We start from the raw sequence: 25,978 nt of genomic DNA, 5'->3' as shown, positions 1-25,978 counted from the left end.
ATGGTTTTGCTATCTTGGAGTTGACTCAGAAACGATCATATATGTTAGCATTGATTTTAGAGACACATCGACCTGGTAAATCGATTAGTTTTTTTAATTACTTTTTGTCTTAAAAGCAATAAAATAATTATCTCAGTAGTGATTTAACTCTACTAGTTATGAAATATTTTTTTATCCTTTTAATATTTAAGAGATGCATGTCAACTAAACCAGAAAAATATTCTTATTGATAATATCCAGAATTTAATATTATTAAGACCATTCTTTAACAGATCCATTAAGAGGATCCTAAGCCAATTTTTTTTCTTTATCAATTTTAGTAAGTATTTAATTTTAAGCGATTTACTTTTTTTTTCTTTACTTTACTAACTTTAAGAACTTTATAGCGCCTAAATTTCTCATTGACAGGTTGCTGCTATCTTCTAAATCTTATTAATTTTTCTATTTTGTAATGCATTTTACCGTCATTATAAATATGGAATAATAAGGTCAAAAAAAATAACATAATTAAACAAAGACACTTGGTTATATCTACATTTCTATCCAGGTACAAAGTCCATGCAATAAACTTTTAATCTAAACTAATTCCATTTAGCTAAACATTATTTATATCACTAATATTATCTCTAGTGATTAATTATCGCAACTAATTATTTACTCGCATAAATAAACTTCTGATATAATTTTTTTAATTTTTTTCTTTAGTAAGACCGTCTTATTCTTTAAGGGTATTTACCCACACCACATTTGAGCCCGTTGCCATTAACTTATTTACCCGATAAGTCTAATGTCATTATAATTGCCACAAAAATAACCACCTAAATACTGCTCTGATAATGAGGTCATTAACATGATTATCAAAAAATACACCTTTTAATATGATATGTTACTTGGAAGCGTCGAGCCTTTGTTCTAAACAATATTAATTTGTTTCTCTTTTATTGCATATTTCCCGAGTATATAGTTTTTTTGAAGTGGATGATTAGTTTACCGTAGGCAACAAGCGGGCTTCAATTTGATAGAGGACAAAGGAAAAGCGGAACATGCAACGTGCATTGGGAAAGTGATCGATAAAACAACCTGTTTGTAATACGTAAATTACGAGAACAAAGAAAACGCAAGGTTGTTTTTACTGCAAACAATAATTTTGACTAGATCATGAATATAGTCGTTTATTTAAATATGTGTAAAAACAACAATCAACTTTAGTGGGCAGTTTATAGTAGATAGGCTTAATCAAATAATACACCACTTTAAACAAACAACATTTTCTCAGTCTACCGCAACGATATTTGCCTATTTAAATTATGCAAAGGCATTAGTACGTGAAAGTCCGTATGTTTTGCAATAAAATGGTTCTCATTGTACAAATAGGTCATGTGCAACTGCAATACATAAACATTCCTATGAGCACAGATGCGTAAACAAAGATTTTATTCGTTTGAGTATATTAGTTTCTAATTTAGGCGTAGCAACCAATTGGTAATTAGTTAAGACATGTTTGTGATTCCTTGGTTGCATGCACGCGCTGCCACTTTTCTTTGGGTTAGTAGGTCAATGAAAACGGTGTGGCTGTGACGTCGCTTACATAGATTTTTGTTTGAATAGAAGAGGCTCGTTTGCGCGTGCGTATGAGATCTTTAATAGACCAATAGTTTAATAGACAAGTTGCGGTATAAACCTTGACTTGAACATAAGTTTAAGGAGTAAGTTACGTTAATATGCGCTTGAAATATTTGTAATTATTAATAAGAATAATAATGATAGTCTGTTTCATATTATTAACTTGAATGTATTTGGCAAATTGGGTGGTTTATTGCGGAATTTGTCAAAGAATTACATGTAAACCAGAAAAAAAAAGAAAATAGATTATTTGAGAGAGGATTTGTGTAATAATATGGAGTATGTACGGGTGTGAGTGTATGTTTATGTATGCATGTATGTATGTGTGTAGGTACTTATAATAGACTATAAGTTCTGTTTTTGTAATTATTAATTGCTTAATTTCTGTCTAGGTAACCATGTACGTTATGTTTCAATTTGAAAAAAAAATTAAAATTATTTTTAAAATATTAGATTTTATATGTGTTGCACATACAGACATTGAGTTGTCTAGGTGCAAAAATAAAACTATGATGTTACAAATATATTATTTTTTAGTTACAAAGAAAATATGTATATATGTATATATAAACAGTAATATATTTATTTGTATTTATGTTAGAGGTTCTATCAGAGACATTGAAAATGCTTATATCAGAATATGCCTATATCGTTTTCGGGTAAATTAGCATGAGGTTAAAAAATAAATGTAATGCTAGCGGTTCTTGCTTGAAAAGTCTAAAATATGTCTTTACTCTAATATGATGTGGTAGATCATGAATTTGACGAGGCACGTTCTAATTTAATAAACAGTCACCTAATTATGCTGTGAATATTAGACAAATTTAAGGATAATAGTCAAGGTTGATATTAACTATTTTTCAAAAACTTGGATAGCCGGAAATAATGAAGATTTTCAATTACACAGGGCGGTAACCAAACTTAATTAATAATTTTTAATAATAAGTAAGTTTTTTTTAATGGAACGCCTCATATATTTGACCAAATTTTTACTCTTTATTTAATTCTACACAAAAAATGTATAATACACTTTTACGTTTACATTACATTTTACACTTTTTTGTACATACGTCAAATATTAATTAAATTATTAAATTATTGATTAAATTTTAACGCTGCTGGAAGAAGTTCCTCTAGCAGAACGACGTAATCTGTGGCTTTAACCAGATGGTGCTGCACCTCATAACTCGCAAATTGTATTTTCTTGCCAATAGATTTGGAAGGTACTGGATCGGAAATTGAGGTCTTGTCAGTTGGCCAGCCCGATCACCTGACTTAACACCGCTCGATTTTTTCTTGTAGGGATATTTAAAGGGACAAGTTTACACTGAAGAGCTACAAAATTTTGGGAATTTAAAAAAACAAAATTACACGCGCTTGTTGAGCAATTCCGGATGAAGTAATAAGAAGTGCCTGTACCACTGAGCTAATAAAAAGAACTCTGTCAAACTGAGAACGGTCAGCAGTTTGAACATTTACTATAAGTTTTTTTTTAATTATTCTAGTTTTATAATCATTTTCAACTGTTTAAATAAGAATTAAATACTATCATCATAATAAGCAATTATCTCAAAAACCTCTAATATTTGACGTATAGTATATTATAAATTTTTTTATAGGATTAAATGAATAGTAAAAATGTGGTAAAATATATAGGGTGTTCCATTTGAAAAAACTTACCTGACAATAAAAATTTTGTTCTTGACACACTCTGTACATTTACCAATACTGTCAAGAAAATAAGTATTTTCAAACAAACACTTCTGGTCTTAACTTTTTTTGCAATTATCATATACAAGGGAGAAAAAAATCATGTATAAATAGAGTTATAACACCCTATATATACAAGGGTATAAGTTCTATCGTCAAGATCGGTTGAGGGGCAGAGGTGGTGGCATTCTAATTTATAGTAAATCATGTTCTTATAATAAAACCATAAACGTACTTTTTAAACGATCCTTTTAGGAAATAGGGGATGTTTGGTTGCAGGTACTAATAAATAAGAAAAAGGTAAATATTGAGTGTATATATTAGGCACCAGGTGTAATTTTGAAAGCTTTTCAGAAATTTGAAAACGTCTTATCTGTATGTTCCACTGATTTCGATCTTATTTTGTATTTGTGTAATTTCAGCGCTAATTTTCTGATCACATTAAGTACTAAATATATCTTTTTGAATAGGATATATAAGACCCACTAGAGTTACCGCTGACTCTAATAATCTATAGTCCATTTCTTAATCCGTAGGAGTACACAAAAGGGTCGATAGCCATACAACGGTCGTAAACCATTGGCGTCCCACTTTTCAAGTACATTAAGACCTGAATGTTTTCATTTGTTGGGTTTATTTAATAGTGCAAGAAATAGGCCAATTTTAGCCATAAATTCTTTGAATTACTTAAATACCTAATGAACAAGTTCTTTTTAACACTTATAAGTAGATATTGTCTAGGTAGGTAAATATGGAGGTATAAGTATTATAGGTACCTAAATTGTGCATTCTTAAATGCAAACAGGTAGTTATATTTTATGGTATATAAGTTAGATATATATGTAAAGTAGATTTTAAAGCAAGGACTATAGTACTAAACGTACATGATGCACTTGTGCATCAAATGCCTCTAAGTACTATTAGAAATCTAGTTTCTACATGTGCCAATATGACAGGCATAAGTAAAGCAACAATTTACAGACTTCTTAGTGACAGAAAAAGTGAAAACCGTAAGAACTTGCCTAAGAAGAGTGTAAAGAAAACTGCCGGTAGAAAGCCGATAGCAGTTGATGAAACAGCAAAGCATATCATCAGGAGGACTGTACATTCATTTTATTTTAAGAATGAAATCCCACCTATCGACAAAATTTTGGCACTTATAAAAGAAGACGAAAATGTACCAGAAATGGGCAGAAAAAAATTATGGAAAATTTTACACGAATTACATTTTTCTTGGCAAAAGCAAAATAGAAAATCTATTTTAATAGATAAAGAAGAACTAGTCTGTTGAAGAAGAAAGTATTTAAGGCAAATTAAGGAGTATCGAAAGGAAGGAAGAAACATTTATTATTTGGATGAAACCTGGCTTAACGAAAGACACACCGTGAGCAAGTGCTGGCAGGATGTTGGGAGCTCCCGTCAGGCTTTTTCAGAAGATTTATCGATTGGCTTGAAGTCTCCTTCTGGTAAGGGCCACAGATTAATAATTACACATATTGGGAGCTATAAAGGGTTTTTAAATGGCGGTCTGTTTGAATTCGAATCGAAGTCAACTAAGGATTACCACGAAGAAATGAACGCTGATGTTTTTGAAGATAATTTTTCCAAAATGATCAAGTCAATTCCCGAAAATTCAATTATTGTTATGGACAATGCCATTTAAGATTAATAGAAAAATTACCATCATCCTGCTGGCGAAAAGGGGAAATAAAAAACTGGCTTACCGAAAAAGAAATACCTTTTGGAGATGACGCGGTAAAAGCAGAGCTTCTGACAATAGTTACAGAAAATAAATCAAAATATAAAAGACACATTGTTGACGAAATGGCAAAACAACACAATATAACTGTACTTCGTTTGCCACCATTGTGAATTAAATCCTTTAGAGTTAATTTGGGCTCAAGTAAAAGGATTTGTCGCTAGAAATAATAAAACCTTTAAATTGAAAGATGTGAGAGAACTTCTGAAAGCAGCAGTGGATAACGTTACCCAAGAAAACTGGAGCAATGCTGTGCATCATGCTATAAAAGAAGAACAAAAAATGTGGACCCTCGATAATCTTCTAGAAGAAACTGTCGAACCCTTAGTTATAACAGTGAGAATGTCTGATTCGGATGAAAGCGATGAGAGTAATGAAATATGTGATTTATAAATTGATTTTTTTTTTTGTATATTTCGTAAATATTTTTATTGTAATATATGTAAATATGGTTAATAAATTAAAAGATCCTTATATTTATGTACTTTTCTTATAAATGACAAGATATGTTTGGAGAGTTGCATTTTTTATTGGTTGGTATTAAAAAAATGAAATTTTACAACAATTTTTTAAATATTTAAAAAACAATCAAATTGCGGCATTAATCAAATTTTTATATTTCATTTTATTTGCCATAGTTTTATAATGAGGCTTTTCCGCTTTTAAGAAATGTTTCTTGTTAATTTAATGAATATAGGTTATACCTACCAACCATACTTTTTCTAAAAATCTTTATCTAATAGATAATAGATAAAATCCAACATTATTTATAAACTTTTCATAACAGATAATTATTTAACTTAAAAATTAAAATCAATATCCATAGTCGAGACGACACTGGCAACCCGTTTGTCATAAAAATGAACTCGAAACCATTGTTCCGAATTTTACAACCTATTGTATTTGAGACCATACAGGACTTGTCCACTTAAAATTGGTAAAAACAGCCTGGTTTATCATTTTGTTACATGTAGAAAAATGGAAGACTCACCCTATATTTATGCTACTTCTGCATAAATAATGAGGCACTGTGCTCTCACCAAAAAGGAAATAGAGTATAGAAATAAATACTAAAATTAAGTTTTTATAGACGTTGATAAAGTCAATAATTCTGCAAGGGTTTCACTGCGATTTCTGCTTTTGTCATATATAAAAAAATATTTTAAAGATGCGTAATTACTAAATAGTATAATCTTTATTACATAAAAATAAAAACTTTAATACAAAATAAATACTTAAATAATAAACAAAAAAATCACTGTGTGTAAAATGGATGATGCATGTATTTTAAAAGGTGTGAAAAAGAGATGAATTATATTTACAAATAAATGCCGTATGTGTTTTAACATTATAGTAGTTTGTTAATATTATTGAGATGTTTTAGAAAAAACTTTAAATAAAAAAAATTAAGCATTAAAATTTTAAATTTTTATTTAATTTTTTTTTATTTGTGAATTTTTTTTATTTGTACGTAAAAAGCTTTTAAGGCAAAATTTTCAGGCAGAAAACGATTTTCTGCTTTTAAAGCATTATCAACTTTATTTTTTTAAATAAACGCCGTATTAAGTTTTTACATCTGTAAAAAATTTTTCGTTTTTGATTTCCCAAGGATGTGTTATGCTCAATACAAAGATAATAAAATTGTAGTTTAGACCGCATGAACTTTTAGTGATTCTTGAGTTAATTTCTCATTGAAAATGCCAAAATAATGAATCTTTAAAAATGTAAGAAACGAAATTAATGATGTTTGAAGCCAATGATTGTATTAGAAAACCAACATTTTGACCAAAATAATTTTTTACAGATTATGAAAATGTTTCACGTATAAAGAAACTACAGAATTTTTGCAAATTTATCTGTATTTATTTATACAATTTCTGTTTCTTTAAAAGACAAAATTTCAAACTAAACAGCATTTATTTGTAAATATTTTTTTTTGAATTTTTCTCCATTTAACCGTCTTTGTTTCTCTAACAATTTCTGAAATTTCAATACATGTATCATCAATTTTGAACACAGTGTATATAATTTTAATGTAGTCTTTGTTAGTTTAACATTATTTTTAGTATTTAAGTTTATTTAAATAAGACATCTAAGAAAAAATAAAATTTCACCAATTAAGAACAAAACAATCTTAAAATAAATTAGAAAGAAAGCCGTTATGTCAAACTTAAAGATATAAAATATAAGTTTCAAAATCTGCCTAAATCTTAAAGACTTTTTATTAAGACATGCATAATGAGCTTAATTCATAAAGAAAACAAGTACGTGTTTACAAATAGCCCGAGACAAACAAAATTTAATTCATCAATATATTTTTTCCTTGATATACGTCCACTAGATCTATAGCACATATATATCAGTATTTACTATTTGACTCAGAACTGATGTTCATACCTGATAATAAGACTAAATTGTCTTTCATAACTCGATATAAGAGAGATAAAGAATTTCATTTCTTCATGCTTTATAAATACAAATAAGTGTTGTTTTAACAGTTAGCAAGGAAACCTATTATGTTGATAATCATCTGTTAGGAAAAGGCACAATTAGTTTTCGTCCCTTTATCGAACTTTTCTCAAAAGTAGCATACAAAAACTGCCAATGCGTATAATATACCATAAACTTTTATGAACCTAGTAAGGGTCAAGTTTGAATAGTGATTTATGGTACCCCTGGGTTATAGTAGTCCAGCAAAACAAAATTTAACAATACGATAAGAAAAAAAATCCATCAGCTCTTTGTATTGGAAATAGAAAGCTAGTGAGTCGATAAGATTACAGTATCTTTTACTGTTAGATATACATTTAAAGACTTATACTATTAATTTTAATATTGAAAGAGTAAAAGAGGTGAAGTTCAATCAAATTTAGATTCCTTGTAGATAGTTGTTTATGTATCTACCTTGATAGATGTTTGTTTTGGACAATGTCATTGAAAAAACTAAACAGAGTTTTATAAAAAATCATCGGAGAATCTTGGAAATCAGTTTTATACTATGAGACTCGTCCATATGTGGTGTTAAACCTAAACTGGATTTTATAGAGGGTTAGAGTTAAAGGTTTGGTCTTGGTAATTTTTATTAGCAAACTTCTATATGTTATTTTGTATTACTCGGTAATTATGGAAAACCTGTTGACAATTATTCTTATAACTGATCAAAAGCACAGATCATGTTATACATTTCTTATATTTATACTTCGACCTACTATTTATTGCTCTGCACGGTCCAGATGTTCATATATTTTCTTTTTCTAAACGCTCTTGGCTTAACTATACTGATAATTAATATTGACCCCTTACACGCTATTGTAATGGCATTTTGGCATGCTCGAACTTTAATCAGCTGAACTTTGGCGTCCTCTCACCTGCTCTTTTTGGCTAATGGACTTAACGGAGATTTTTACTTTTTAAAGGCTATTTTAAGAAATAATATGTTCTCATATGATCAAGCCAGGCTTTTTTAGCTATTAAATTGTCACTTATTGCACATATAGAGTTCAGATCTTTTCGTAATATTTATTTATTTCTAATAATGTTATAAAAATATTCAAGCTTGTCTGCTTTTCATATTTTGTAACTCCCATGAACATTCGCATTTTTTATTTAAATAAAAGTTATTTTTTATTAAAATAATTACCACTAAAAGTTCTCGTATCAAGAATCCAAAAAAATCTTTATTGATTTTTTTATAAATAATTAATTAGAAAAATACCTTAATTTATATAAGTAATAATTTAAAAAAAAAATTAATAGAAATTTACGATGATATTGAAGATATAATAGTAAAAGGTCAGCAAAAACATGTTTCTTATTTTTTACGCATTGAACCAAAGTAATTGAAAAAAGTAGATTCTCATGTTGGGCGCCAATATTATGTAAATTTTTATTAAGTTAAATTACGAAAAAAGGTTGATTTATCGTATTTATATCATCCAGAGTTGAGGTTGGTACTTTAGGCTCTTGATTACAAATTTGACGTCTTAATTCTTTCTTTAATCAATGATATAAATAAATGAACGGCATAGAGCTCTCATGGCCCATAAATCTAACTTGCTTAAAAGATATAAATCTGGTAAACATACTTATCGCATGTGTATAAATTATCTATAAAAAAAAAGAAACAAATCTTAAGCCATTTTTAACCGCCTAACTAGCCGTATAATGGCGTGTTTACACATACAAAAAAAAATTACGATAAACACGTAATGAAACCGTGAAAATAATCGTCTTTATACTTCATACCATCGATATTCGATTACGGTATAATTTTGCCTTAAAAGCGATTTTGTACTATGCTTTTGGTACACCTGGTGCCTTAATGGCGATGTTCGGTAGCTCCCGATGGTCAAAAGATAAAACATATTAATAAGTTGCACCGCCAGTTGGTGAAATGGTTCCCTGCTCCAAACAGGTTCCATTCAGGAAATCCTTGAGAAATCTCTCTTTCTCTTTTCATCGTCTAGCATGCAGATGTCTTTTATCGGTCAAAGCGCGTTTTTTTTTCTCTCCTGTTCACGACATCACCACAGAATCTAAAAGTGCCATAGGTCAAAGCCTCTCCGATGATGATGAAGCCACAAATAATCATTTTAGGTAACAGGCGGACCAAATGCAGTTTGTACCGTCCGTATCGAGGGTTTTTACCAGTTATTTCGTTGAACCGCTATAATCAGACGCTGATGTTATGCGACTAATATTTAGTTTTGTGATTGTGCGCATATCCGTGTCCGGGTTTTTAGTATAATTTATCAGGATACAGTTTTGTTTGGTTGTATGCTTAATGGTATATTTTATATTTTTTTTAATTAAATTAGTAAGGAAGCAATGGTTTTTGTATTTTAAGTAGTTCTTTATTGGATAAGCAAAGCGGTTTCGATACTTAAGTTATCTTCAGTGACAATTTTCTGATGAAGATATTTAAAAGGCGCTGATTGTTGTATAACATTATCCTATTCCATTATCCTGACGGGGTTAACTTAAATTCACACTGACTCACTTAACGTTCCAAACTATTAGAAATAATGTCACCATTAACTAATAAGTTATGCATATTTTACAAGGTAGAAATTTAACAATACTCAGATTGGTATTTTTTAATTCACATATAAAATAAACAATGCAATGTTCCCTATATATAATACTTAAAAAATTAGTAAACATCAAAAGTACTGTAATATTAATTACATTCTGTAATACAGTTTTCATTTCATATTATATGTGAATACATAATTTATTGTGGAAAATTTCCGAGCGAAAACGGTAAAATTGTTATTTTATAACTTAAACAATGTTAAGAATAAAAATCTCTGTTACTATTTTTATAGTAATATAACTGTTTTCTGTATTTAGAGAGTCAAAATTTAATAACTATAGATGTAATCAATACATATTTTTTAAAAAGTTTTGACAGAACAATAACTACAAAAAAATTACTTTCTTGTCTCTGGTAGTATGTCTATGGGTTTTACTTAAGTGAAACTCGCATTTACTCACTTCTTCTTAAAGGCTTTTACCACCAGTGAATTCAATCTATGACTGGCTTTTCTAATGCTTTCGACAGGATGGACCTTAAGATTTTTAAAGATCCTATAATTAAAAATTCAAAGACACATTTCTTTGCACACTTTTCGAGTTATTCGTCTTCTCTTTTTAACATATTCATTAACTAGAGCAAACTAGACCTTATAGAGAATGATTTGATTTGATTTGATTTACTGTAGTCATTTAATGAAATATATAGATTTAGCATAAAACGAAAAAAATATTGGGCAATTTATATATTTAATTTAATAGCTGTTATTATGATCCTTCTGTCCTGGTTCTATGAGCCACTATTTAATATAATCTATAATATTCTAATCATTTCACACAATTTTTGCTATATACTACTGCTGTAATTTAAACATTCTTAAATAAAGTATACATAAAACTAACGAAAAAGATAATAAAATGCTACAATGATATTCATATTATTGAAAGTTGTTGTGTCTTATAACCGTTCACGCAACAATTTTAACTACGTCCTTCAATGTAATCATTTATTGCTGGCAAAAGCCTGATAAGTCGTGATATACAAACTGTTGTGCGTAATTAGACACGTTTTCTTCATTGTTTCACATTTTAATCAACCGGCTTGTTTATTTTGCATGTGAAATCTGACCTACCTTAGGGTCGCGTGGACTTAAAAGTATTTAAAAAAAAGACTTTTGGTTAAGACTGACCATCAAGAGGTAATTAATATAGAAGGAGTTAATTAATAGCTTTATTATTATTGCAAGCTTATTTGTGAGACTAGGAGAGTCAAAAGACCATGAAAGCTAGTTTAGGTTGGGCGCCAAACCTTATACATCTACAGTCTTAAAAAAATAAAATATGTTTTTTTTACTATGGAACCGCAATTTAAAAAAAAAATCAAGAGTTCTATTTAAATAAAGCAGGGCATTTTAGTTAGACAAAACCCACCTTTATGGCTCTTTTATTGTCGTATGTTAAAGCGCGGTAGACTTATCTAAGAGTCAACTAGAAAGGGGCAAGGACGGTATAAAAGGTACAACAGGTAAAATGATTGTGTTTTCATTTTGAGGGTGTCTGCTAAATAACCTTGAGGTAGGTTTATAAAGGATCTGTAGTCAAAATAGGATAAATTTACCTAAACTTAACCTTAATTCAATAAATCAATTAAACGTTAAAATCCAATTAATAGCTTTACTGGAAAAAACAGGTACTAATGCAACAAATATAAACTGGAGAAGGAAATAATAGCGAATTTCTAGGAAGATATAAAGGTCTAGTAATGACTCAAAAAATATGAATTTATGATAAATATACTTGAGAGTTGTTACTAAATATTCAATTAATTTAAAAATAATGATTACATACGTAAAGGCATATGAAGGGCTAAACTTTTTGCAAATTAAGTTTCTGAGTAATTGTATAACCCGAGGTTGGATTGCGGTAGGTCTAAGGTCTAAAGTCTAGGTTTTAATATATACATACATTACAGCTACTTATGAGTATGTTCTTAAAATTACAAATTATACATGAAATGCCAATTACTTTATTATGACTGTCACTAATTTCTTTAGAAGTTTATTTTCTTTTAGTTTATCAGCTTTTTGTTAGTCTTTGATGAGACCTTTAGGGTTTTTGACAGAGCTTAACATTAATTTTTTATTTTCAGCTCAGCTAATCCCTTTTACAAGAATTTGGATATAGGAAATCTTGCTTATAGGGATGATCCTAAAACGGTCATTAAACCTACATCTTAATTTAGCACAATTACATGAACCGCAGCTCAATTTCACCCAAATCTCTTTATCAATAAATTAAATTATTGATATTATGAGTATGAGCTAAGCGCAGAAATGCAAAATCCAAAAAAAAACTTTGTGAGTGATGATCAGTTTTCACAAATAGTAATTTTAGACCCATTATGTACCATATACGGCCTTAGCATGACCCAAAAGTTCCACTAACTCTATAATGATTCTTTTTATTTTAATCCAGATTTCTTTAATCTTCTAATAATTTCAAATGTTTAAAGTATAAATATCACCACCAGTTTTAAACGCTTTAATTAATTCTCTACACGTATATTATTTGCCATTCTACTTTTAATCATCTCCCAGAGACGCTTACGTGAATAAATTAAATATATTTCTTCTTTGTTTAATCCTAAGGTACAAATCCAGTAGTGTTTTTGTGTAATCTATAATTACCATATTGCGAGGTTAAAGCCTTTTTACTTTTGTAGGAAAATAACGCATAAAGTATTTTGTTGCAGGTACTTGCAACAAAATAGTAAGACAAGATACGCGACATACCAAAAAAAGTTTGTTTTAATCTCTTGTAACTACTTTTAGATTTGAACATATATAAGACCATAACTTGTTTATTTACTTTCCAACAATAAACTTTTAATTTTTTTCTTTAGGTGATTTACCAAATTCAATAAATACGGTAGGTTATGGACAAAACTTTAATGACTTCAAATCGCCAATTAATACAGATCAAAGTTAAAAAATTTCAAAAACTTTCTACCATCTTGAAAAACTAAAATGTCACTTAGAAAAAGTCCTTTATTAGAAATATTTTATATATTATGATACCTGTTTTAAGTAATTTTATGCCTTAATAAGATTAAGATTTGACCACCCCATGTTGATTGCCAAAGTTAGGCCTTTACTCTTGTAGCCTTTGCCTCGGGTAAGTTCATTTATTATATTTTTCAGATATTGGTGAGATATAAGTCAGTTATAATAGTCAATCAATCAGTCAAGACCAATTTGGAAATACATACATTAAAAACTATCTAACACATAAAAAAAATTTTTACTTTAGAAAACCTAATTAATACACTTTTATACAGGCTAAAATGCTTAAAATTTTGAAATTAGTCGATTTACGTTGGGCGCCAAACTTTTATCTTTGTTTCATATAGTTGTGCTGTTGTTCACTCGTTATTATGTGAAAAATGGTGACATATCGACAAAACGTCATAGACTTCGTCAATGTTAGAATGCATAATTTATCACTTTAAATATAAAACGTCTTATTTAAAAGGGCATTCTCCTCGCAACAAATAAGAGGAGGACTTAGTTTCCTTCTGGGAATTATGAAATAAATCCTGTTTGGGCTATTGACAAAAAGTCAGTTAAATTATTCATTTTATATAAGATTAATCGAGAATTACACAAATTAAAAATTAACTTATACATATCAATGTTTTCCAAATGTAATAACCTAATTATTCCATTTTTATATGTACAGGTTAAAATGCTTAAAATTTGAAATTGGCGGATTTACGCTGGGCACCAAACTTTTGCTTTCTTTCATATAAGTTGACCTAGGTATTAACTTTTTATTTTATTATATAGGTTTCTCGAAAACATATTAAATGAACTAAAGCCATAGGTATTTTTGCAAAAAAAATGTCTTATCAAATTTTGAGGTTAGGATTTACTTCTTAGCGTACAATTGTGAGCATCGGGAACATACAGTTCGCAACTATTAGTAAATACTAATTTTATGTATTAGGTGGCTTGGAAATGGATTAATTACTTTTTATTTAAATAATGGCGTTAATATGTAAAACTCTAATTTAAAACAAAATTTTTTCAAATAACGTCTTTGACAGAAAGCTATTGTAAACCAATCCAGATTTAATTTACGTCCTTTTTGGTGAACTAGACCCAGAGGTAGAAATTGATGGAGACGACTGGCCGTTGAACAAGGATGTCCAGGACAGTGAAACTAATCCGGTCATTGAGGCTGATGGAGAGAATATATCGAAGTCCAAAAGTGAGAGTTCGGATGTAGACATTTTCAAAAATTTTATTGGCGTAAATGATTCTTTCAATCAAAGCCCGGTACAATTATTGATAAATTGCGAGACCCTGAAGTTGAAATTCTAACTTCATGGAAGTATTTCGAAAGATATTTGAATTTGAACAGTTCTTGATTTGAAAATCTATCAAGGGTTGACAACTAAGCTAACGAACAGAAATTTAGGATTAGGACCTTCAGTTGTTTTACGGTTAGTCGAAACACTACCTCAAGGAAGCTCTGTATTTTTTGACAGATATTTTATTATTATTCCCCTTTTACACAAATTAGCCGAAATATATGTATATTGCTGGTACCGGCACTATTATGTCAAACCGCCTGAAAGGATGTTAAAAGTGTTCAGTTAAAAGTGACAAAAGTATGACACGCGGAAAATCTGAAGAGTTTGCTGGCAATAATAACAAAGTTTTCGTAACTAGATGGAAAGACAATAAATGTATTGTCTTTCCATTTAGTTCATGGGTTCATCGTATAAATCACATCCAGAAGAATCTGCACAGAGATGGGATAGTGCCAAAAAAGAAAGGATAGAAATAAAATATTCAAAAGTAGTAAAGGCTTACAATCAAAGTATGGGGGGAGTCGATATTTACGACCAAATGCTAGAAAATTATTGATCTGTCTTTACTGCAAAAAAGTCGCCTTTGAATGTAATCTTACCTTTATTTGATTCGGGAATAGTAAATTTTTGAAAAAAATATAAGAATGACCACGAACTAGCTGGAGGGAAACAAAAACCTTTCGAACTTTTGGACTTCAGGTTACAACTGGGAACTTATAGAACTTGAAACTTATGGAAAAAAAAGAAATAATGCTGCACCATTATTATGTAAAAACAAACAATTTGATGCATTTAAATACTGGCCGGTAAATGACGATCTAAAAGATCCTCGCACTTGCAGGATTCATGGATGTTTAAGACGCTTAAGAATTAGATGTATGAAGTGCAACATATATCTATGTTTGAATAAATCAAGAATCTATTTTTTTCCTTTCTTAAAAAATAATTACATTCTAAGAATTGTATATTTCCATAATTTTTAAAGAAAAATCATATTATTTTAAAGTCTGTTTTTCGTTTATAAAATAAATATTAGAAGAATATTTTAGAAGTTTTATAACATAGTATTTTAAAACTGTAAGTATTGCTGTTGTGCACAATCCTGACTTTCCCTGTTGGCTGCTGATATTCACAATTATCATTATGTTTACAAATTATGAAAATCAGTTTTAGCTACCAGATCTCACAATTTTTAACGTTCTCGAATTCCCGATTTTTAACGGGACATACCGTTATTCTGTTTTTGCAGTATGTATATCTTATATATCTTTCAAAAAATATGAACGTAACGGAAATAACTAAAATTGTCCTGGATAATCTTTTTGTGGGGGGATCGCAGTTAAAAATAGTTAATAATATTAAGAATCTTGGTGTGACTTTCGAGGAGGACTTCAAGAGAGATTCAAAATGCACGTTTCTGACGTAATTAAATTAAACTATTTTGCGCTCAAATCATTGTACGTTAATAGAAGTATCATTAACTACAAAGTAGGCAAGAAGTTATGCGAGTCCTAGTATGAACATTGTTTATGTTCCTTGTTTAGATAAAGTTATCCTGTATTGTTTGCAGAAGCTTCAAAATCAGTGCTGTAGATTCCTTTTTAACTTAAGGAAATATGACAGTTTCAGCAAAAATGTGTAAACTTAGATGGTTGCGTGTAGAGAGTCTTTATCTTCATCAGTTGGCCGTTTTTGTGCTTCGATTGCTCGGTATATCCTCCCCTGCTTACCTTCATGAAAAATTAAGTTTTCGAAGAGATGCGCACGACGTTAATCTAAGATGTATAAGTAAATTATCGGTTCCTCGTTTTCATTCTGCCTTATTTCACAAATGTTTTCTTTTTAGTGCTGTTTCGGTGTATATTCCAAATTCATTTAAGCGCATGTCCATTGCTGGTTTTGAAGTAAAATCAAGGTCGCATTTTCTCACGTTACAGATGATCTCCTTATAATTTAAAGGGAAAATGTGTAAATTTTTTAATTTCTTTTTTAGTTTTATGTCATTGCTTATTTTTCAACTCAAAACAGAATCATGGATTTCACGGGTTTTCTATTATCTTCTTTCTATAACTGCTCTCTATGTAATTTGGTATATATTTTTGTTTATGTAATGAGAGGTTAAGTTGATTAGCGCTAGGCTAGACTTTTTTCATTTATTCATTTATTCTTATTTCTTTATTAATTTATTTATTAAAATAATTTAGAAAAAAAGTAAAATTGACAAAGCAGATTTAAATTTATATTAATAAGAATCTAATACTTTTGTTTTTTTTTATATTTTTTGCATATTTATTTAAAATGGAAACAAAATGTCTTAAACATTCAGCCGGTTATTTTAGCAGATTTATAAATGTGGCCTGTGACAGCAATAATGATGTACTTCAACCATCTAAAATCTAAATAAAGTGACTAAAATAAAAATACGTACCTCAGTACCAGTCGGATGGATTTTAATAATAACCTCATCAGTCTCAATGTTATGTTTAATAACTTCCCCGCATACCTCGCGTCCGTTAAAAGTAACGAAACATTTTTGTTGCGGTACGAGTTCCACCCCTAAAACCGACCTGAACCCGGGTCCAATAAGGTCGCATTCAAAAAACTCGGCGGTGGTACGACCTAAGGTACCCTGTCTGGAATCAAACCGTACCGTATATCTCGTGTTCGGCGTTAAATTGATGCAGTTTGTATTATTGTCGACGCTCGCCGGTGTTTTGACCGCTTGAATCACTCCGGAGTAGAATTTCCCGTCTTCTCCTGGAGCGCACACGCGGGTTCCGATAATGGACCGTTTCGCAATCCGTTTCCCTGTTGACATCGTGACGATTATCCTTAAATACACTTAACAAAGCACTACTAATGTTTTTTTTTTTAATATGGAGATAAACACAGTTTTTTTCACAACACGTGGTCCGTAAAATATAGCCTTCTGACCAATAGGTTTCTTAGGGATTCTTGATCGCTGAAGCACTCTATAGACACATCCAATATCAATAATTCTATGAATTTGTTATCGTAGATTATGCACATAGTAAAGAGCGGAGAACGGGTCGTTATCAACGCGCCAATTCAACGGCTGAACAACAACTGATCACGAGATCACGAATAAATGGCCGGCCGGCACACGATGCCATAACAGCTGATCGGTGAGCGAGGCGCGTTGGTATCTTTTGTCTTTGTTTAGCTGTAGTTGCTACTGCTTACAGTGGTGCGGGAGCGTGTACTATTACTAGCAAAATTTAGTTTTAATACCTTAGAAAAAGAAGAAGCAGTAGAAATTATATAATCTAGTATTTGAAATTTTAAAAAATCCATGGGACTTTTGGTTTTTCAGTCGTTATTTCTTGCCAATTTTTAGAGAACCCTCACTGAAAAAAAAAGCTGCCATAACTAAAAACTTAGTAATAGTAGCTCGAAAGTGTGGGTAGCATAGAGAACAGGTCAACAAATTAGTTATAAGAGCAGGTATAAAATACTACGAGGAACAGGACGTTTCTATTGTTACGGCAACTAAAACTCTGGTAGCTTTTTTAGAACATCCTCTATGGTTTAGCTAACAAAATTTTTACATTGTTGCAGTACCCACAAATTTTATTAAAAATTTTAAGTTTGTTGTTAATAGACCCAAATATTTAGGTATCATAAAGCAAAAAGTAGTTACACAAACCGTAGTTCTTCTTCAGTGAAACTAATAAACTCAGTTTTCACAACTAACATTTCTGGTTTGTTTTAATTTTATTCCTCGCATCAGCAACCAATAATTTTTGTTATCACAACTAATAACTTTTGTATGACGACCAATAATTTTGATCACAATAACCAATAAATTTGTGTCATGATAACGAACTGTTTTTGTTCTAATAAAACAATTTTAGTCAAAAAAATAGTTTTTGTTATGATAATCAATTATTTTGTTTGTGACAAATTATAATCTTATAGTAGTGCCAACTAATAATCTTCGTTGAAGTCCAGTGCAAATTACGAGACAAGCAAAATGTCTTTAAGCCTTTGTCAATATTTTATGCACTTCAGAACAGACTTAAGTCCACAAATTTGTGAAGGTCTTTCGTCCATATCATACAGGGCATAAAATCTACGCACACGTTTGAAGACATTTTGCTTACTTAGTTTAGACTCCTCTTAAACCAAAATACTATATTTTTACAATCATACCATAACAAAAAGTATTAATTATTATACATAAAAAAATAGATGAAAAAGTACTGGAATAAAATGATTATGAAAAAACATTTATTCGAAAATTAGATACACAAAAATGCCTTTTTAACTAAAGATCCTACATATTTTTACACATAAACTAAATTTTAAAAAATACATACTTCCACCTGCATAAAGAAACTGCTTAGGATTTCACCTCTTGTGGGCCTCCAATTTCCTCTTTTTCTAGTTTTTCTTAGAGTAATAGGTGGAAACAGATAAACTAGGGAAATGATACCCAGGAGATTAGGATCTATAAAATTTTCATTCTATGAAATATAAAGCATACTAACATCATAATTTTTACCTTCATAAATTGTGTCCAATTTAATCTGCCTTTCCTTACATTCCTCTAGTATGGCATTTCTTACTTTGGGAAAAGTTGTATAAATTATATCAATTTTATCGCCATATTGAAGGTTAAAATCAATTTTCAGCTGTAAAAAAAATAACAGAAGAATTTATAAATAAATTTGTAAATCAGTTACCAGTTGCGTTCCAGTAGTAAATTTCAAGCACGGAAAATTATCAAAAACTTCAACAATGTTTTTATTTCTATACAAATTTTTTCGGATTCTTCCTGTTGATCCTTTCTGCGGGCTTCTAAGATTTTTACGAAAGATTACGAAAGAAATCCAAATATTTCGAGGACTCGTTTGAATTAAAATTGAAATTTTCGGTTACTGAATTTTCTTTGTCTCCTGGACTTTTATGGCCATCAGCCAGTTTAATGGCTTTTCTTATGTTATAATATCTGTGCGATAATTTTCCTTTAGGACCTCCGTTTTGGTGATGAATCATATACACGTCCGGACTCTCAAGAGGAAATACTTTTGGAATTTCTTGCGCCGTCTTTAAAAGCTTTGCACTATTTAAGTTTTTTCCATTTATCAATTCAAAAATGCATATGTTTGTCAACTTTTGACGTTGATTGTTAGTCAGTTTTTCTTTGTTTCTCCAGACAATTCTCCCTTCAGTTGTTTTTTTAAAAAGAGTCGCTAGTCCCTTAAATCAAAAATTAAAACTCAGCACTTTGTATGATATAATTTATATAAAAGTATTTAATTTAAATTCATCTATAGACGTTATGATTAATATACCTCTAGAAATGGACTATCTAAATAATCAATCTTTATAAGTTTTGTTTGATCTTGTGTCGGTTCCAGACTACCATAGGTCTCTTAAATAAATTGTTTGAGCTACTTACTGTTTGGAAACACATAGGCTGAGAAGACGTTGACAATGATTCTATACTATTATCTTTCAAAAAGCTAACATCATCTATAGTGTCTGTTGACGCAGTTGATATGGTTTCATTATTCTAAAAAAAAATGCTTACAATAATAATGTATAAAACTACATATTATCTCGTTAGGAACTTACGAAAGCATAGTTGTTTTTCCCCTAGGTTCTTTTGAAATTTATTTTTAAAATTAGGGCGTGGTCCTGCTTTTGGAATTGCTTGATTGTTCCCTTATCAAGAAAATCAAAACTGTCATCATTTATGCCTTCAGCTAACAATAAAGCAAAAAGGCTTTTTTTAGGAAAAATATGTATATTATGTTTATTAAATATAAACTAAAAACATTATAGCAATATTAAAAAAAAGTTGAACGTATAATAAAAATTATTTTAAGTTAATACTTGTATTTTATTTAATGTTGTTGTGCTAAATCATTATAGGTACCTACTATCATTCTAATAAAATATTATATAGCTATATTATATTATTAAGTACAGAAAATTTTGAACACTATGTCAAAAATGTGGTCAGAAGTTATTTTTGAGGGTTGAGATGCCAGTCGCCAGTCACCTTACATAAACAATATTTAAAAAATGAAATGCTTGACTTTGTAACTATTATTGTCCATTTCAGTTGTGACGTCATTTCTTATATTCACTAAAAACGAAGAGTAAATGTATATGCACAGAATACGAGATCATATGGGGTGACAAAGCACCACACCAAATAGCATTAGAGACTAATGATGTAATGATTGTCATGAAAGTGATCCAACAAACTGAAGATTCGGTAAACTTCGGGGTCGAGGCGTTGCGTGCAATAATATTATTTCCTAAAATCTTGCGTCCGAAAGCTTCCGAAGGATGAACTAACAAACATTAGTTGTTTGAACCAGGTTGTCACAACTAAATTTTTAGTAATGTTTTGGTTGTTTTTTATTGAACGTTCTTGGAAAATCATGAAGAATCGGTTCCACAACTAAATTAGAAGTAAGATACGTTATTACAAAAATAGTCGTTTTTGGAGCTGATAAAGTTAGTTGCAGTAGCTTGCAAGGTCCAACTAATTTAAAATAGCTGGCACAATAGAGACATAAAAATTAAAGCAACAAATTTTATAGTAATAGCGACTAACATATGTAGCTAACCTGTTTTTCTCAGTGTTCCATTTGACATTCTTGCTGAATCGTAAGTTAAACCAAGGACACTACGGAAACGTGAGGCTGTCAAGCCTATCCGTTAATTTTATCCCATCCACTAGAGACATGCGTATCCGTAAAATGACGTTATATTAATAAAATAATAAACAAATATGTCTTTATTTGGTATCAAATGCACATTACATTACATTTGCTCAAAAAAGCAAAGATTAGCTAAAGTTACTTTTATCTCTTAACCCTAATAATAATAATTACAAATGTTTTGACAAACAAGCAGTAATAGTAATATAAAAATTAACCAAAGAACACATAAATAAATCTGTAAATCCGCAAAAGAACAAAAAAGTAATTGTGCAATTGTTCCTCCAAGAACAAAGTTTTATAATCATTTTTAAAGCCAGATATTGGAATTAAAAAAATGAGGTCTAAATCGATTATAAATTGTTACGGCAATATAAGTATAACTACATGAGAAAAGAGCTGTGCTATGGTGTGGCAATATCAGAGTCTTATGTCTTATATCTCTATCATAAATCGCATTTCTTGGAATTAATTTCTCTAACAGATATTTTGGCTTTTGGTTTTTATAGAGCAGATGTATAAATGAAAGAAAATGAAACTTAAAAAGAAATGACATTTTAAGCCACTACAATGATAGATATATGTGGACACATGATCAAGTTTTCTTAAATTACACACAAATCAACAACACGTATTTTGTACAAGTTGCAGTTTCTGCTGGGTTGTTTTATCAAGACAAGGATAGTAAACGATAAAACGGTAATTTAAAATGGATAACACTAACGATACTGAGAGTTTTTTTCTTGTATTAAAATTTAAAATATGTTTGTTAGCATAGAGCAAACGCATACGCAAATAGCACCTCTGCAAGACAGCATTAATATGTCCTTGGAATCTTAAAGAAAAATCAATAATTAAACCTAGAATCTTGACGCTCTCAGCAAATGTCAAAGGGTTATTTATAGGGGTCTTTATGTTCGAACCATAGAGGGTATTAGTACCTAATTCTATTTGTAAGTGGAGGGAGACTGTGTATGATTGGGACATCATTTTATAACTTCACTGCAAGAATTTACTATTTATTCAACATGAAAGTTTTATTCTTTATGATAGTTCTTGAAACCCAAAAATGCAAAGAATGTTCTCATCTTTTAAGCTTTTTAGGTAAATTACTTTTAATTTTAAAATTGAAACTTTATTACTATTCTAGTAACTAATCTCAAGACCTAGTTTTTTTGATACCATTGATAAATTCCTTTGGCATATGTTATGAGGTTTACTTTTGAAATACTAGAAAAAACTCTCATTTCTAAAAGTAAATCAATTACAAAGTAAATAAGTACAAAATTCGATATCTTCAAATAACCTACTGCCTAAATTTTCTAAAACAATGGAACTTAAAACAAAGACTTTATTATAAAAAATCCAAATTTTTTTCACTTTATATTTACTACTTGACTCGTTCAAGCATTTACTGTAAATAAGAAGTACAATCATGTCTTTTTATTTCTTTCCAACTTACACACCAAAAGATAAACATTGATTTCAAAAATAAGCATCTTATGTCTTCGTATGACCCATTGTATGACCTTTTCTCGGCTCCTTGGTCCTTCGAGCCGGCAGGAGCCAGATGTAGGTCAACGCGCTATCCACCAATAGCGTACCGGTTTAACGCGTCACATGACTTTTGTTGTTATCATCAGCTGTGTCCGGGCCGCTATGCGCAGTCCCTTCGAACCGGCGAGCCGGCGTCGATATCGATGTTGCCTCTCTTTTGTAGCTAGTTTTACAATGGGCTCAATAAATGGTTTTACATGGACAAAATTAATATTGTCAGTCATTTACTTTATAATAAAATATGAAAGTGTCCAAACATTCTTGCATCAATTGTTGGAATTCATATCAATTCTTGTTGACATATGGTGAAAGCAGTCACATAAATCGAGCTAAGCCATAAGCTCCACCAAGAGGAAAAAAGAGAGAGAGAAATATACAATTTGATCATAATGATCCCTTTGCCAATTTTTTACCTTAATTTTTGAATCTTTATCTCAGAACAACATATTATTGATGATAACTATGAAATGACAGTTCACGTCTACAGGAATATTAAATTCTTTAGAAAAATAATGTAATGTAATGTAATGAAGTGCAATAGCCTTTGGCTCATGGTGGCCTTTTACACTGCGATCATTGTTGATCTATTGTGCTTCCGCTGTTCCTATCTATTTAATACGTTGGCAAGATCAGTTCCTTTAGTAGGAGAGTAAGCAGATTCTTTTCACTCAGCTTATTTATGTGTAGAATTCTGTATCTACTATAGTCTAGTGCTCCACAATTTGCAATCAAGTGTTCTATCGACTCCACATCTTCACCGTAGAATCTGCAGATATCTGTGTCGGATAAGCCCATTCTGTATAGGTGGCCGTTGCAGGTACAGTAGCCCGTGAGCGCCTCTACCAGCTTTTCCTGTCCAGTCTTAAGGCAAGTTGCCACTTGTCGCGTGGATACGTAATGTACCAACGTGTTGTATCACCGTTTCGTTTTATTTTGATATGATACGTTGTGCAAGTGTAGGTTTTTCTTGGCGTTGCGTGTCGTATTAATTGGGCGAACGAGTATATCATGAAAGAGACAAGACCGCTTCCTGCTGTAGCTAGTTAATTCTTCTTGAGCCATCATGACTACACCACAGCAGAAAGCAGCAGCTTATATTTGTATCTATTATTCTCTATTGACAGAGAAAAGGAAGCGAAAATCACCGCGTTGGATGTCAAAGTTGTACGAAACCAGAGAGTAATGTAGTGGCATAAGTTTATTACTTAACCAGAATTTTCAAGGCTTTGAGCTGTTTATCGGCTGGCGGAGTTCGTTTTTTTTCTTTGAGATGTACGCCTTCGATGGATGCTGGTGGAGAGTGGTGCATAGTGGCCGATGGGGGCTTAGTAATTTTTTCGAAACTGTTTAGTGGAACAGAGCACTGTGTAGCTCTCTTTAAAAGTTTATCCCGTTTTCGCAATTTTCTTCCGATGGTGTTTTCAGGCAATCAATCTCATCTTTTTTGATGATTTTTCGTTGTCACTTGTTGATTTTTACAGCTCTAAGAAACAATGTTATACTGTGTGCCAGTAAAAATCCGCATTTTACTCAAAATAGGTATTCCTACTGTGTTTAAACTATATAGCGTTTAATCCATTTTACAACTGAAGTTATTTTAAAAAATCTGTTACCAACTTTAAAACTCTCTCACTTTTACATCCAATATTTAATATGCCTAAACCTTAGTCTAAACCTAGTAGAGATTTCAAGAAAATTGGATGGAAGTGATAAAGGAATTCTGACACGAAACTTTTCGCACTGTGTGGAAGCCATTGATGGAAAATATCACTTTACAATGTTTTATACAAAGTGGAAGCGACGATATCATTTACAAAGATTTTAGCATTGTTCTCTTTACTTTAGTTGATGCCAATTATAATTTCATGTATATGGATATAAGTTGCCAAGGTAGAATATCTGACAGTATACGTCAGTGCGCATCAATCTAAATAGGAGAGAAAAATAGGTACCATTTTTTCCATCGGAGATGAGACCTTGATATGGATGAAAATTTAATGAAAGTTTATCCTGGTTACTATGCTTAAGGATTAAAATAAAAAATCTTTAACTACCGGCATTGTAGAGCACGCAGATTGGCCGAAAATATTTTCGGAATCGTTTGGGAAGTGTTAAGGGTATTACCAAAACCTTCACTAACGGAACCAAAAAAAGCTTCACCCATAGTAATGGCTGTTCTCCTGTTACGTAGCAGACCGCAATCGAAGAATTTTGCGTAGAACAAGATTAACATTTTCAAATATACGAGATGAAGTAGCTGAATACTTTTCAAATAAGGGTGCTGTACTATGGCACAACAATTATGCTTAAATACAACAAATATAAACTGTATTTTATTAATTCAATAAATATTTTATTGACGTGCCCCAATTCCTTGAAGCAGCAATCCATGCAACACATTTGCGAGATATCCCGTAACTACCTTGAGTTTACACACCATTCTTCCCTTGTGAAGTAAATAGATTTGTATTTCTTTTTCGAAACAGTTTACTTAATAATATATTCGTTCGCCAAAGACATATCAAGTATATTCCAGATTCCCCTTAGAATTGACAGATGTCCAGTAAGGTTGCCTGCCTTAAGATTTCCTTTCATGTAGATGCGCTCTTATAGTTGCCTCCTCTTGTATAACTTAAAGGTATATTGAGCGGTATTAGCGACTAGGTTTAAAACAGCCTCTATGCTGCAGCACTGGGAGTTTGTTGAGTCTCTATAGCCTGCTCAGTCTCGATATGGTTGTTTTCTGCTCGGTTCTCCTCCACCAAAACAGAGCCCTATACAATATGGCATTATCTGGTTATAAAAACAATAGGTCATTTTGGGGCTCAGATGCCATCTACCAAGTAGGTTCCTTGTGATCTTTTCCAGTACTTATTCGAGGTGTAGTTCCTAGATAAAATCTCTATCCAAGAAGAGACTCAGATATTTAACCCGCTCCCTGGGAACGATCTCGATGCCGCTTTTCCAAAGACTAGAGGCGTTTATCACCTTTTCCCTGATAAACGGTCCAACGCCTTCTTCGCTGGGTTTATAGATGTAGCTCCAAAGTGCACCATTTATTTACATGTCGTGTTCAGAGCATCTTGCATCCATTCTGAAATCGTCCCTGCTGGTTCCCCCTTGATTATTATACGGAGATAACCGCATATCTTATGCCCTCTACCTTGAAACCCTATCAAATTTTGGTTCAGCATACAACTGAACTATCTTACTGTTTGA

At 30.9% G+C, this 25,978-nt stretch overlaps 2 protein-coding genes and 1 long non-coding RNA gene across 3 annotated transcripts in view; all 3 read right to left on the bottom strand.

The window, feature by feature from the left end:
- The window catches only part of LOC126735560 (zinc finger protein 395), a 176,779-nt gene extending 159,205 nt beyond the window's left edge, over positions 1-17,574 (bottom strand). The window contains exon 1 of the mRNA XM_050439594.1: positions 16,930-17,574. Coding sequence (XP_050295551.1) covers positions 16,930-17,319 — 390 coding nt within the window. The 5' untranslated portion in view covers positions 17,320-17,574. The remainder of the gene's footprint in view (positions 1-16,929) is intronic.
- A 1,067-nt stretch (positions 17,575-18,641) lies between these two features.
- On the bottom strand, positions 18,642-19,630 carry LOC126735316 (uncharacterized). The gene is made up of 3 exons (XR_007660368.1): positions 19,208-19,630; positions 19,027-19,156; positions 18,642-18,972 (listed from the first exon to the last, which is right to left on the bottom strand). It is a non-coding gene; the product is annotated as an uncharacterized LOC126735316 (long non-coding RNA).
- Positions 19,631-25,437: 5,807 nt separating this feature from the next.
- LOC126735247 (uncharacterized) overlaps positions 25,438-25,978 on the bottom strand; it is a 28,625-nt gene continuing 28,084 nt past the window's right edge. The window contains exon 4 of the mRNA XM_050439196.1: positions 25,438-25,533. Within this exon, the coding sequence (XP_050295153.1) occupies positions 25,438-25,533 (96 nt within the window). The remainder of the gene's footprint in view (positions 25,534-25,978) is intronic.

Source organism: Anthonomus grandis, chromosome 4 (assembly GCF_022605725.1).
Source record: "Anthonomus grandis grandis chromosome 4, icAntGran1.3, whole genome shotgun sequence".
Classification (NCBI taxonomy): Eukaryota; Metazoa; Arthropoda; class Insecta; order Coleoptera; family Curculionidae; genus Anthonomus; species Anthonomus grandis.
This window is presented reverse-complemented; position numbering and strand designations above follow the sequence as displayed.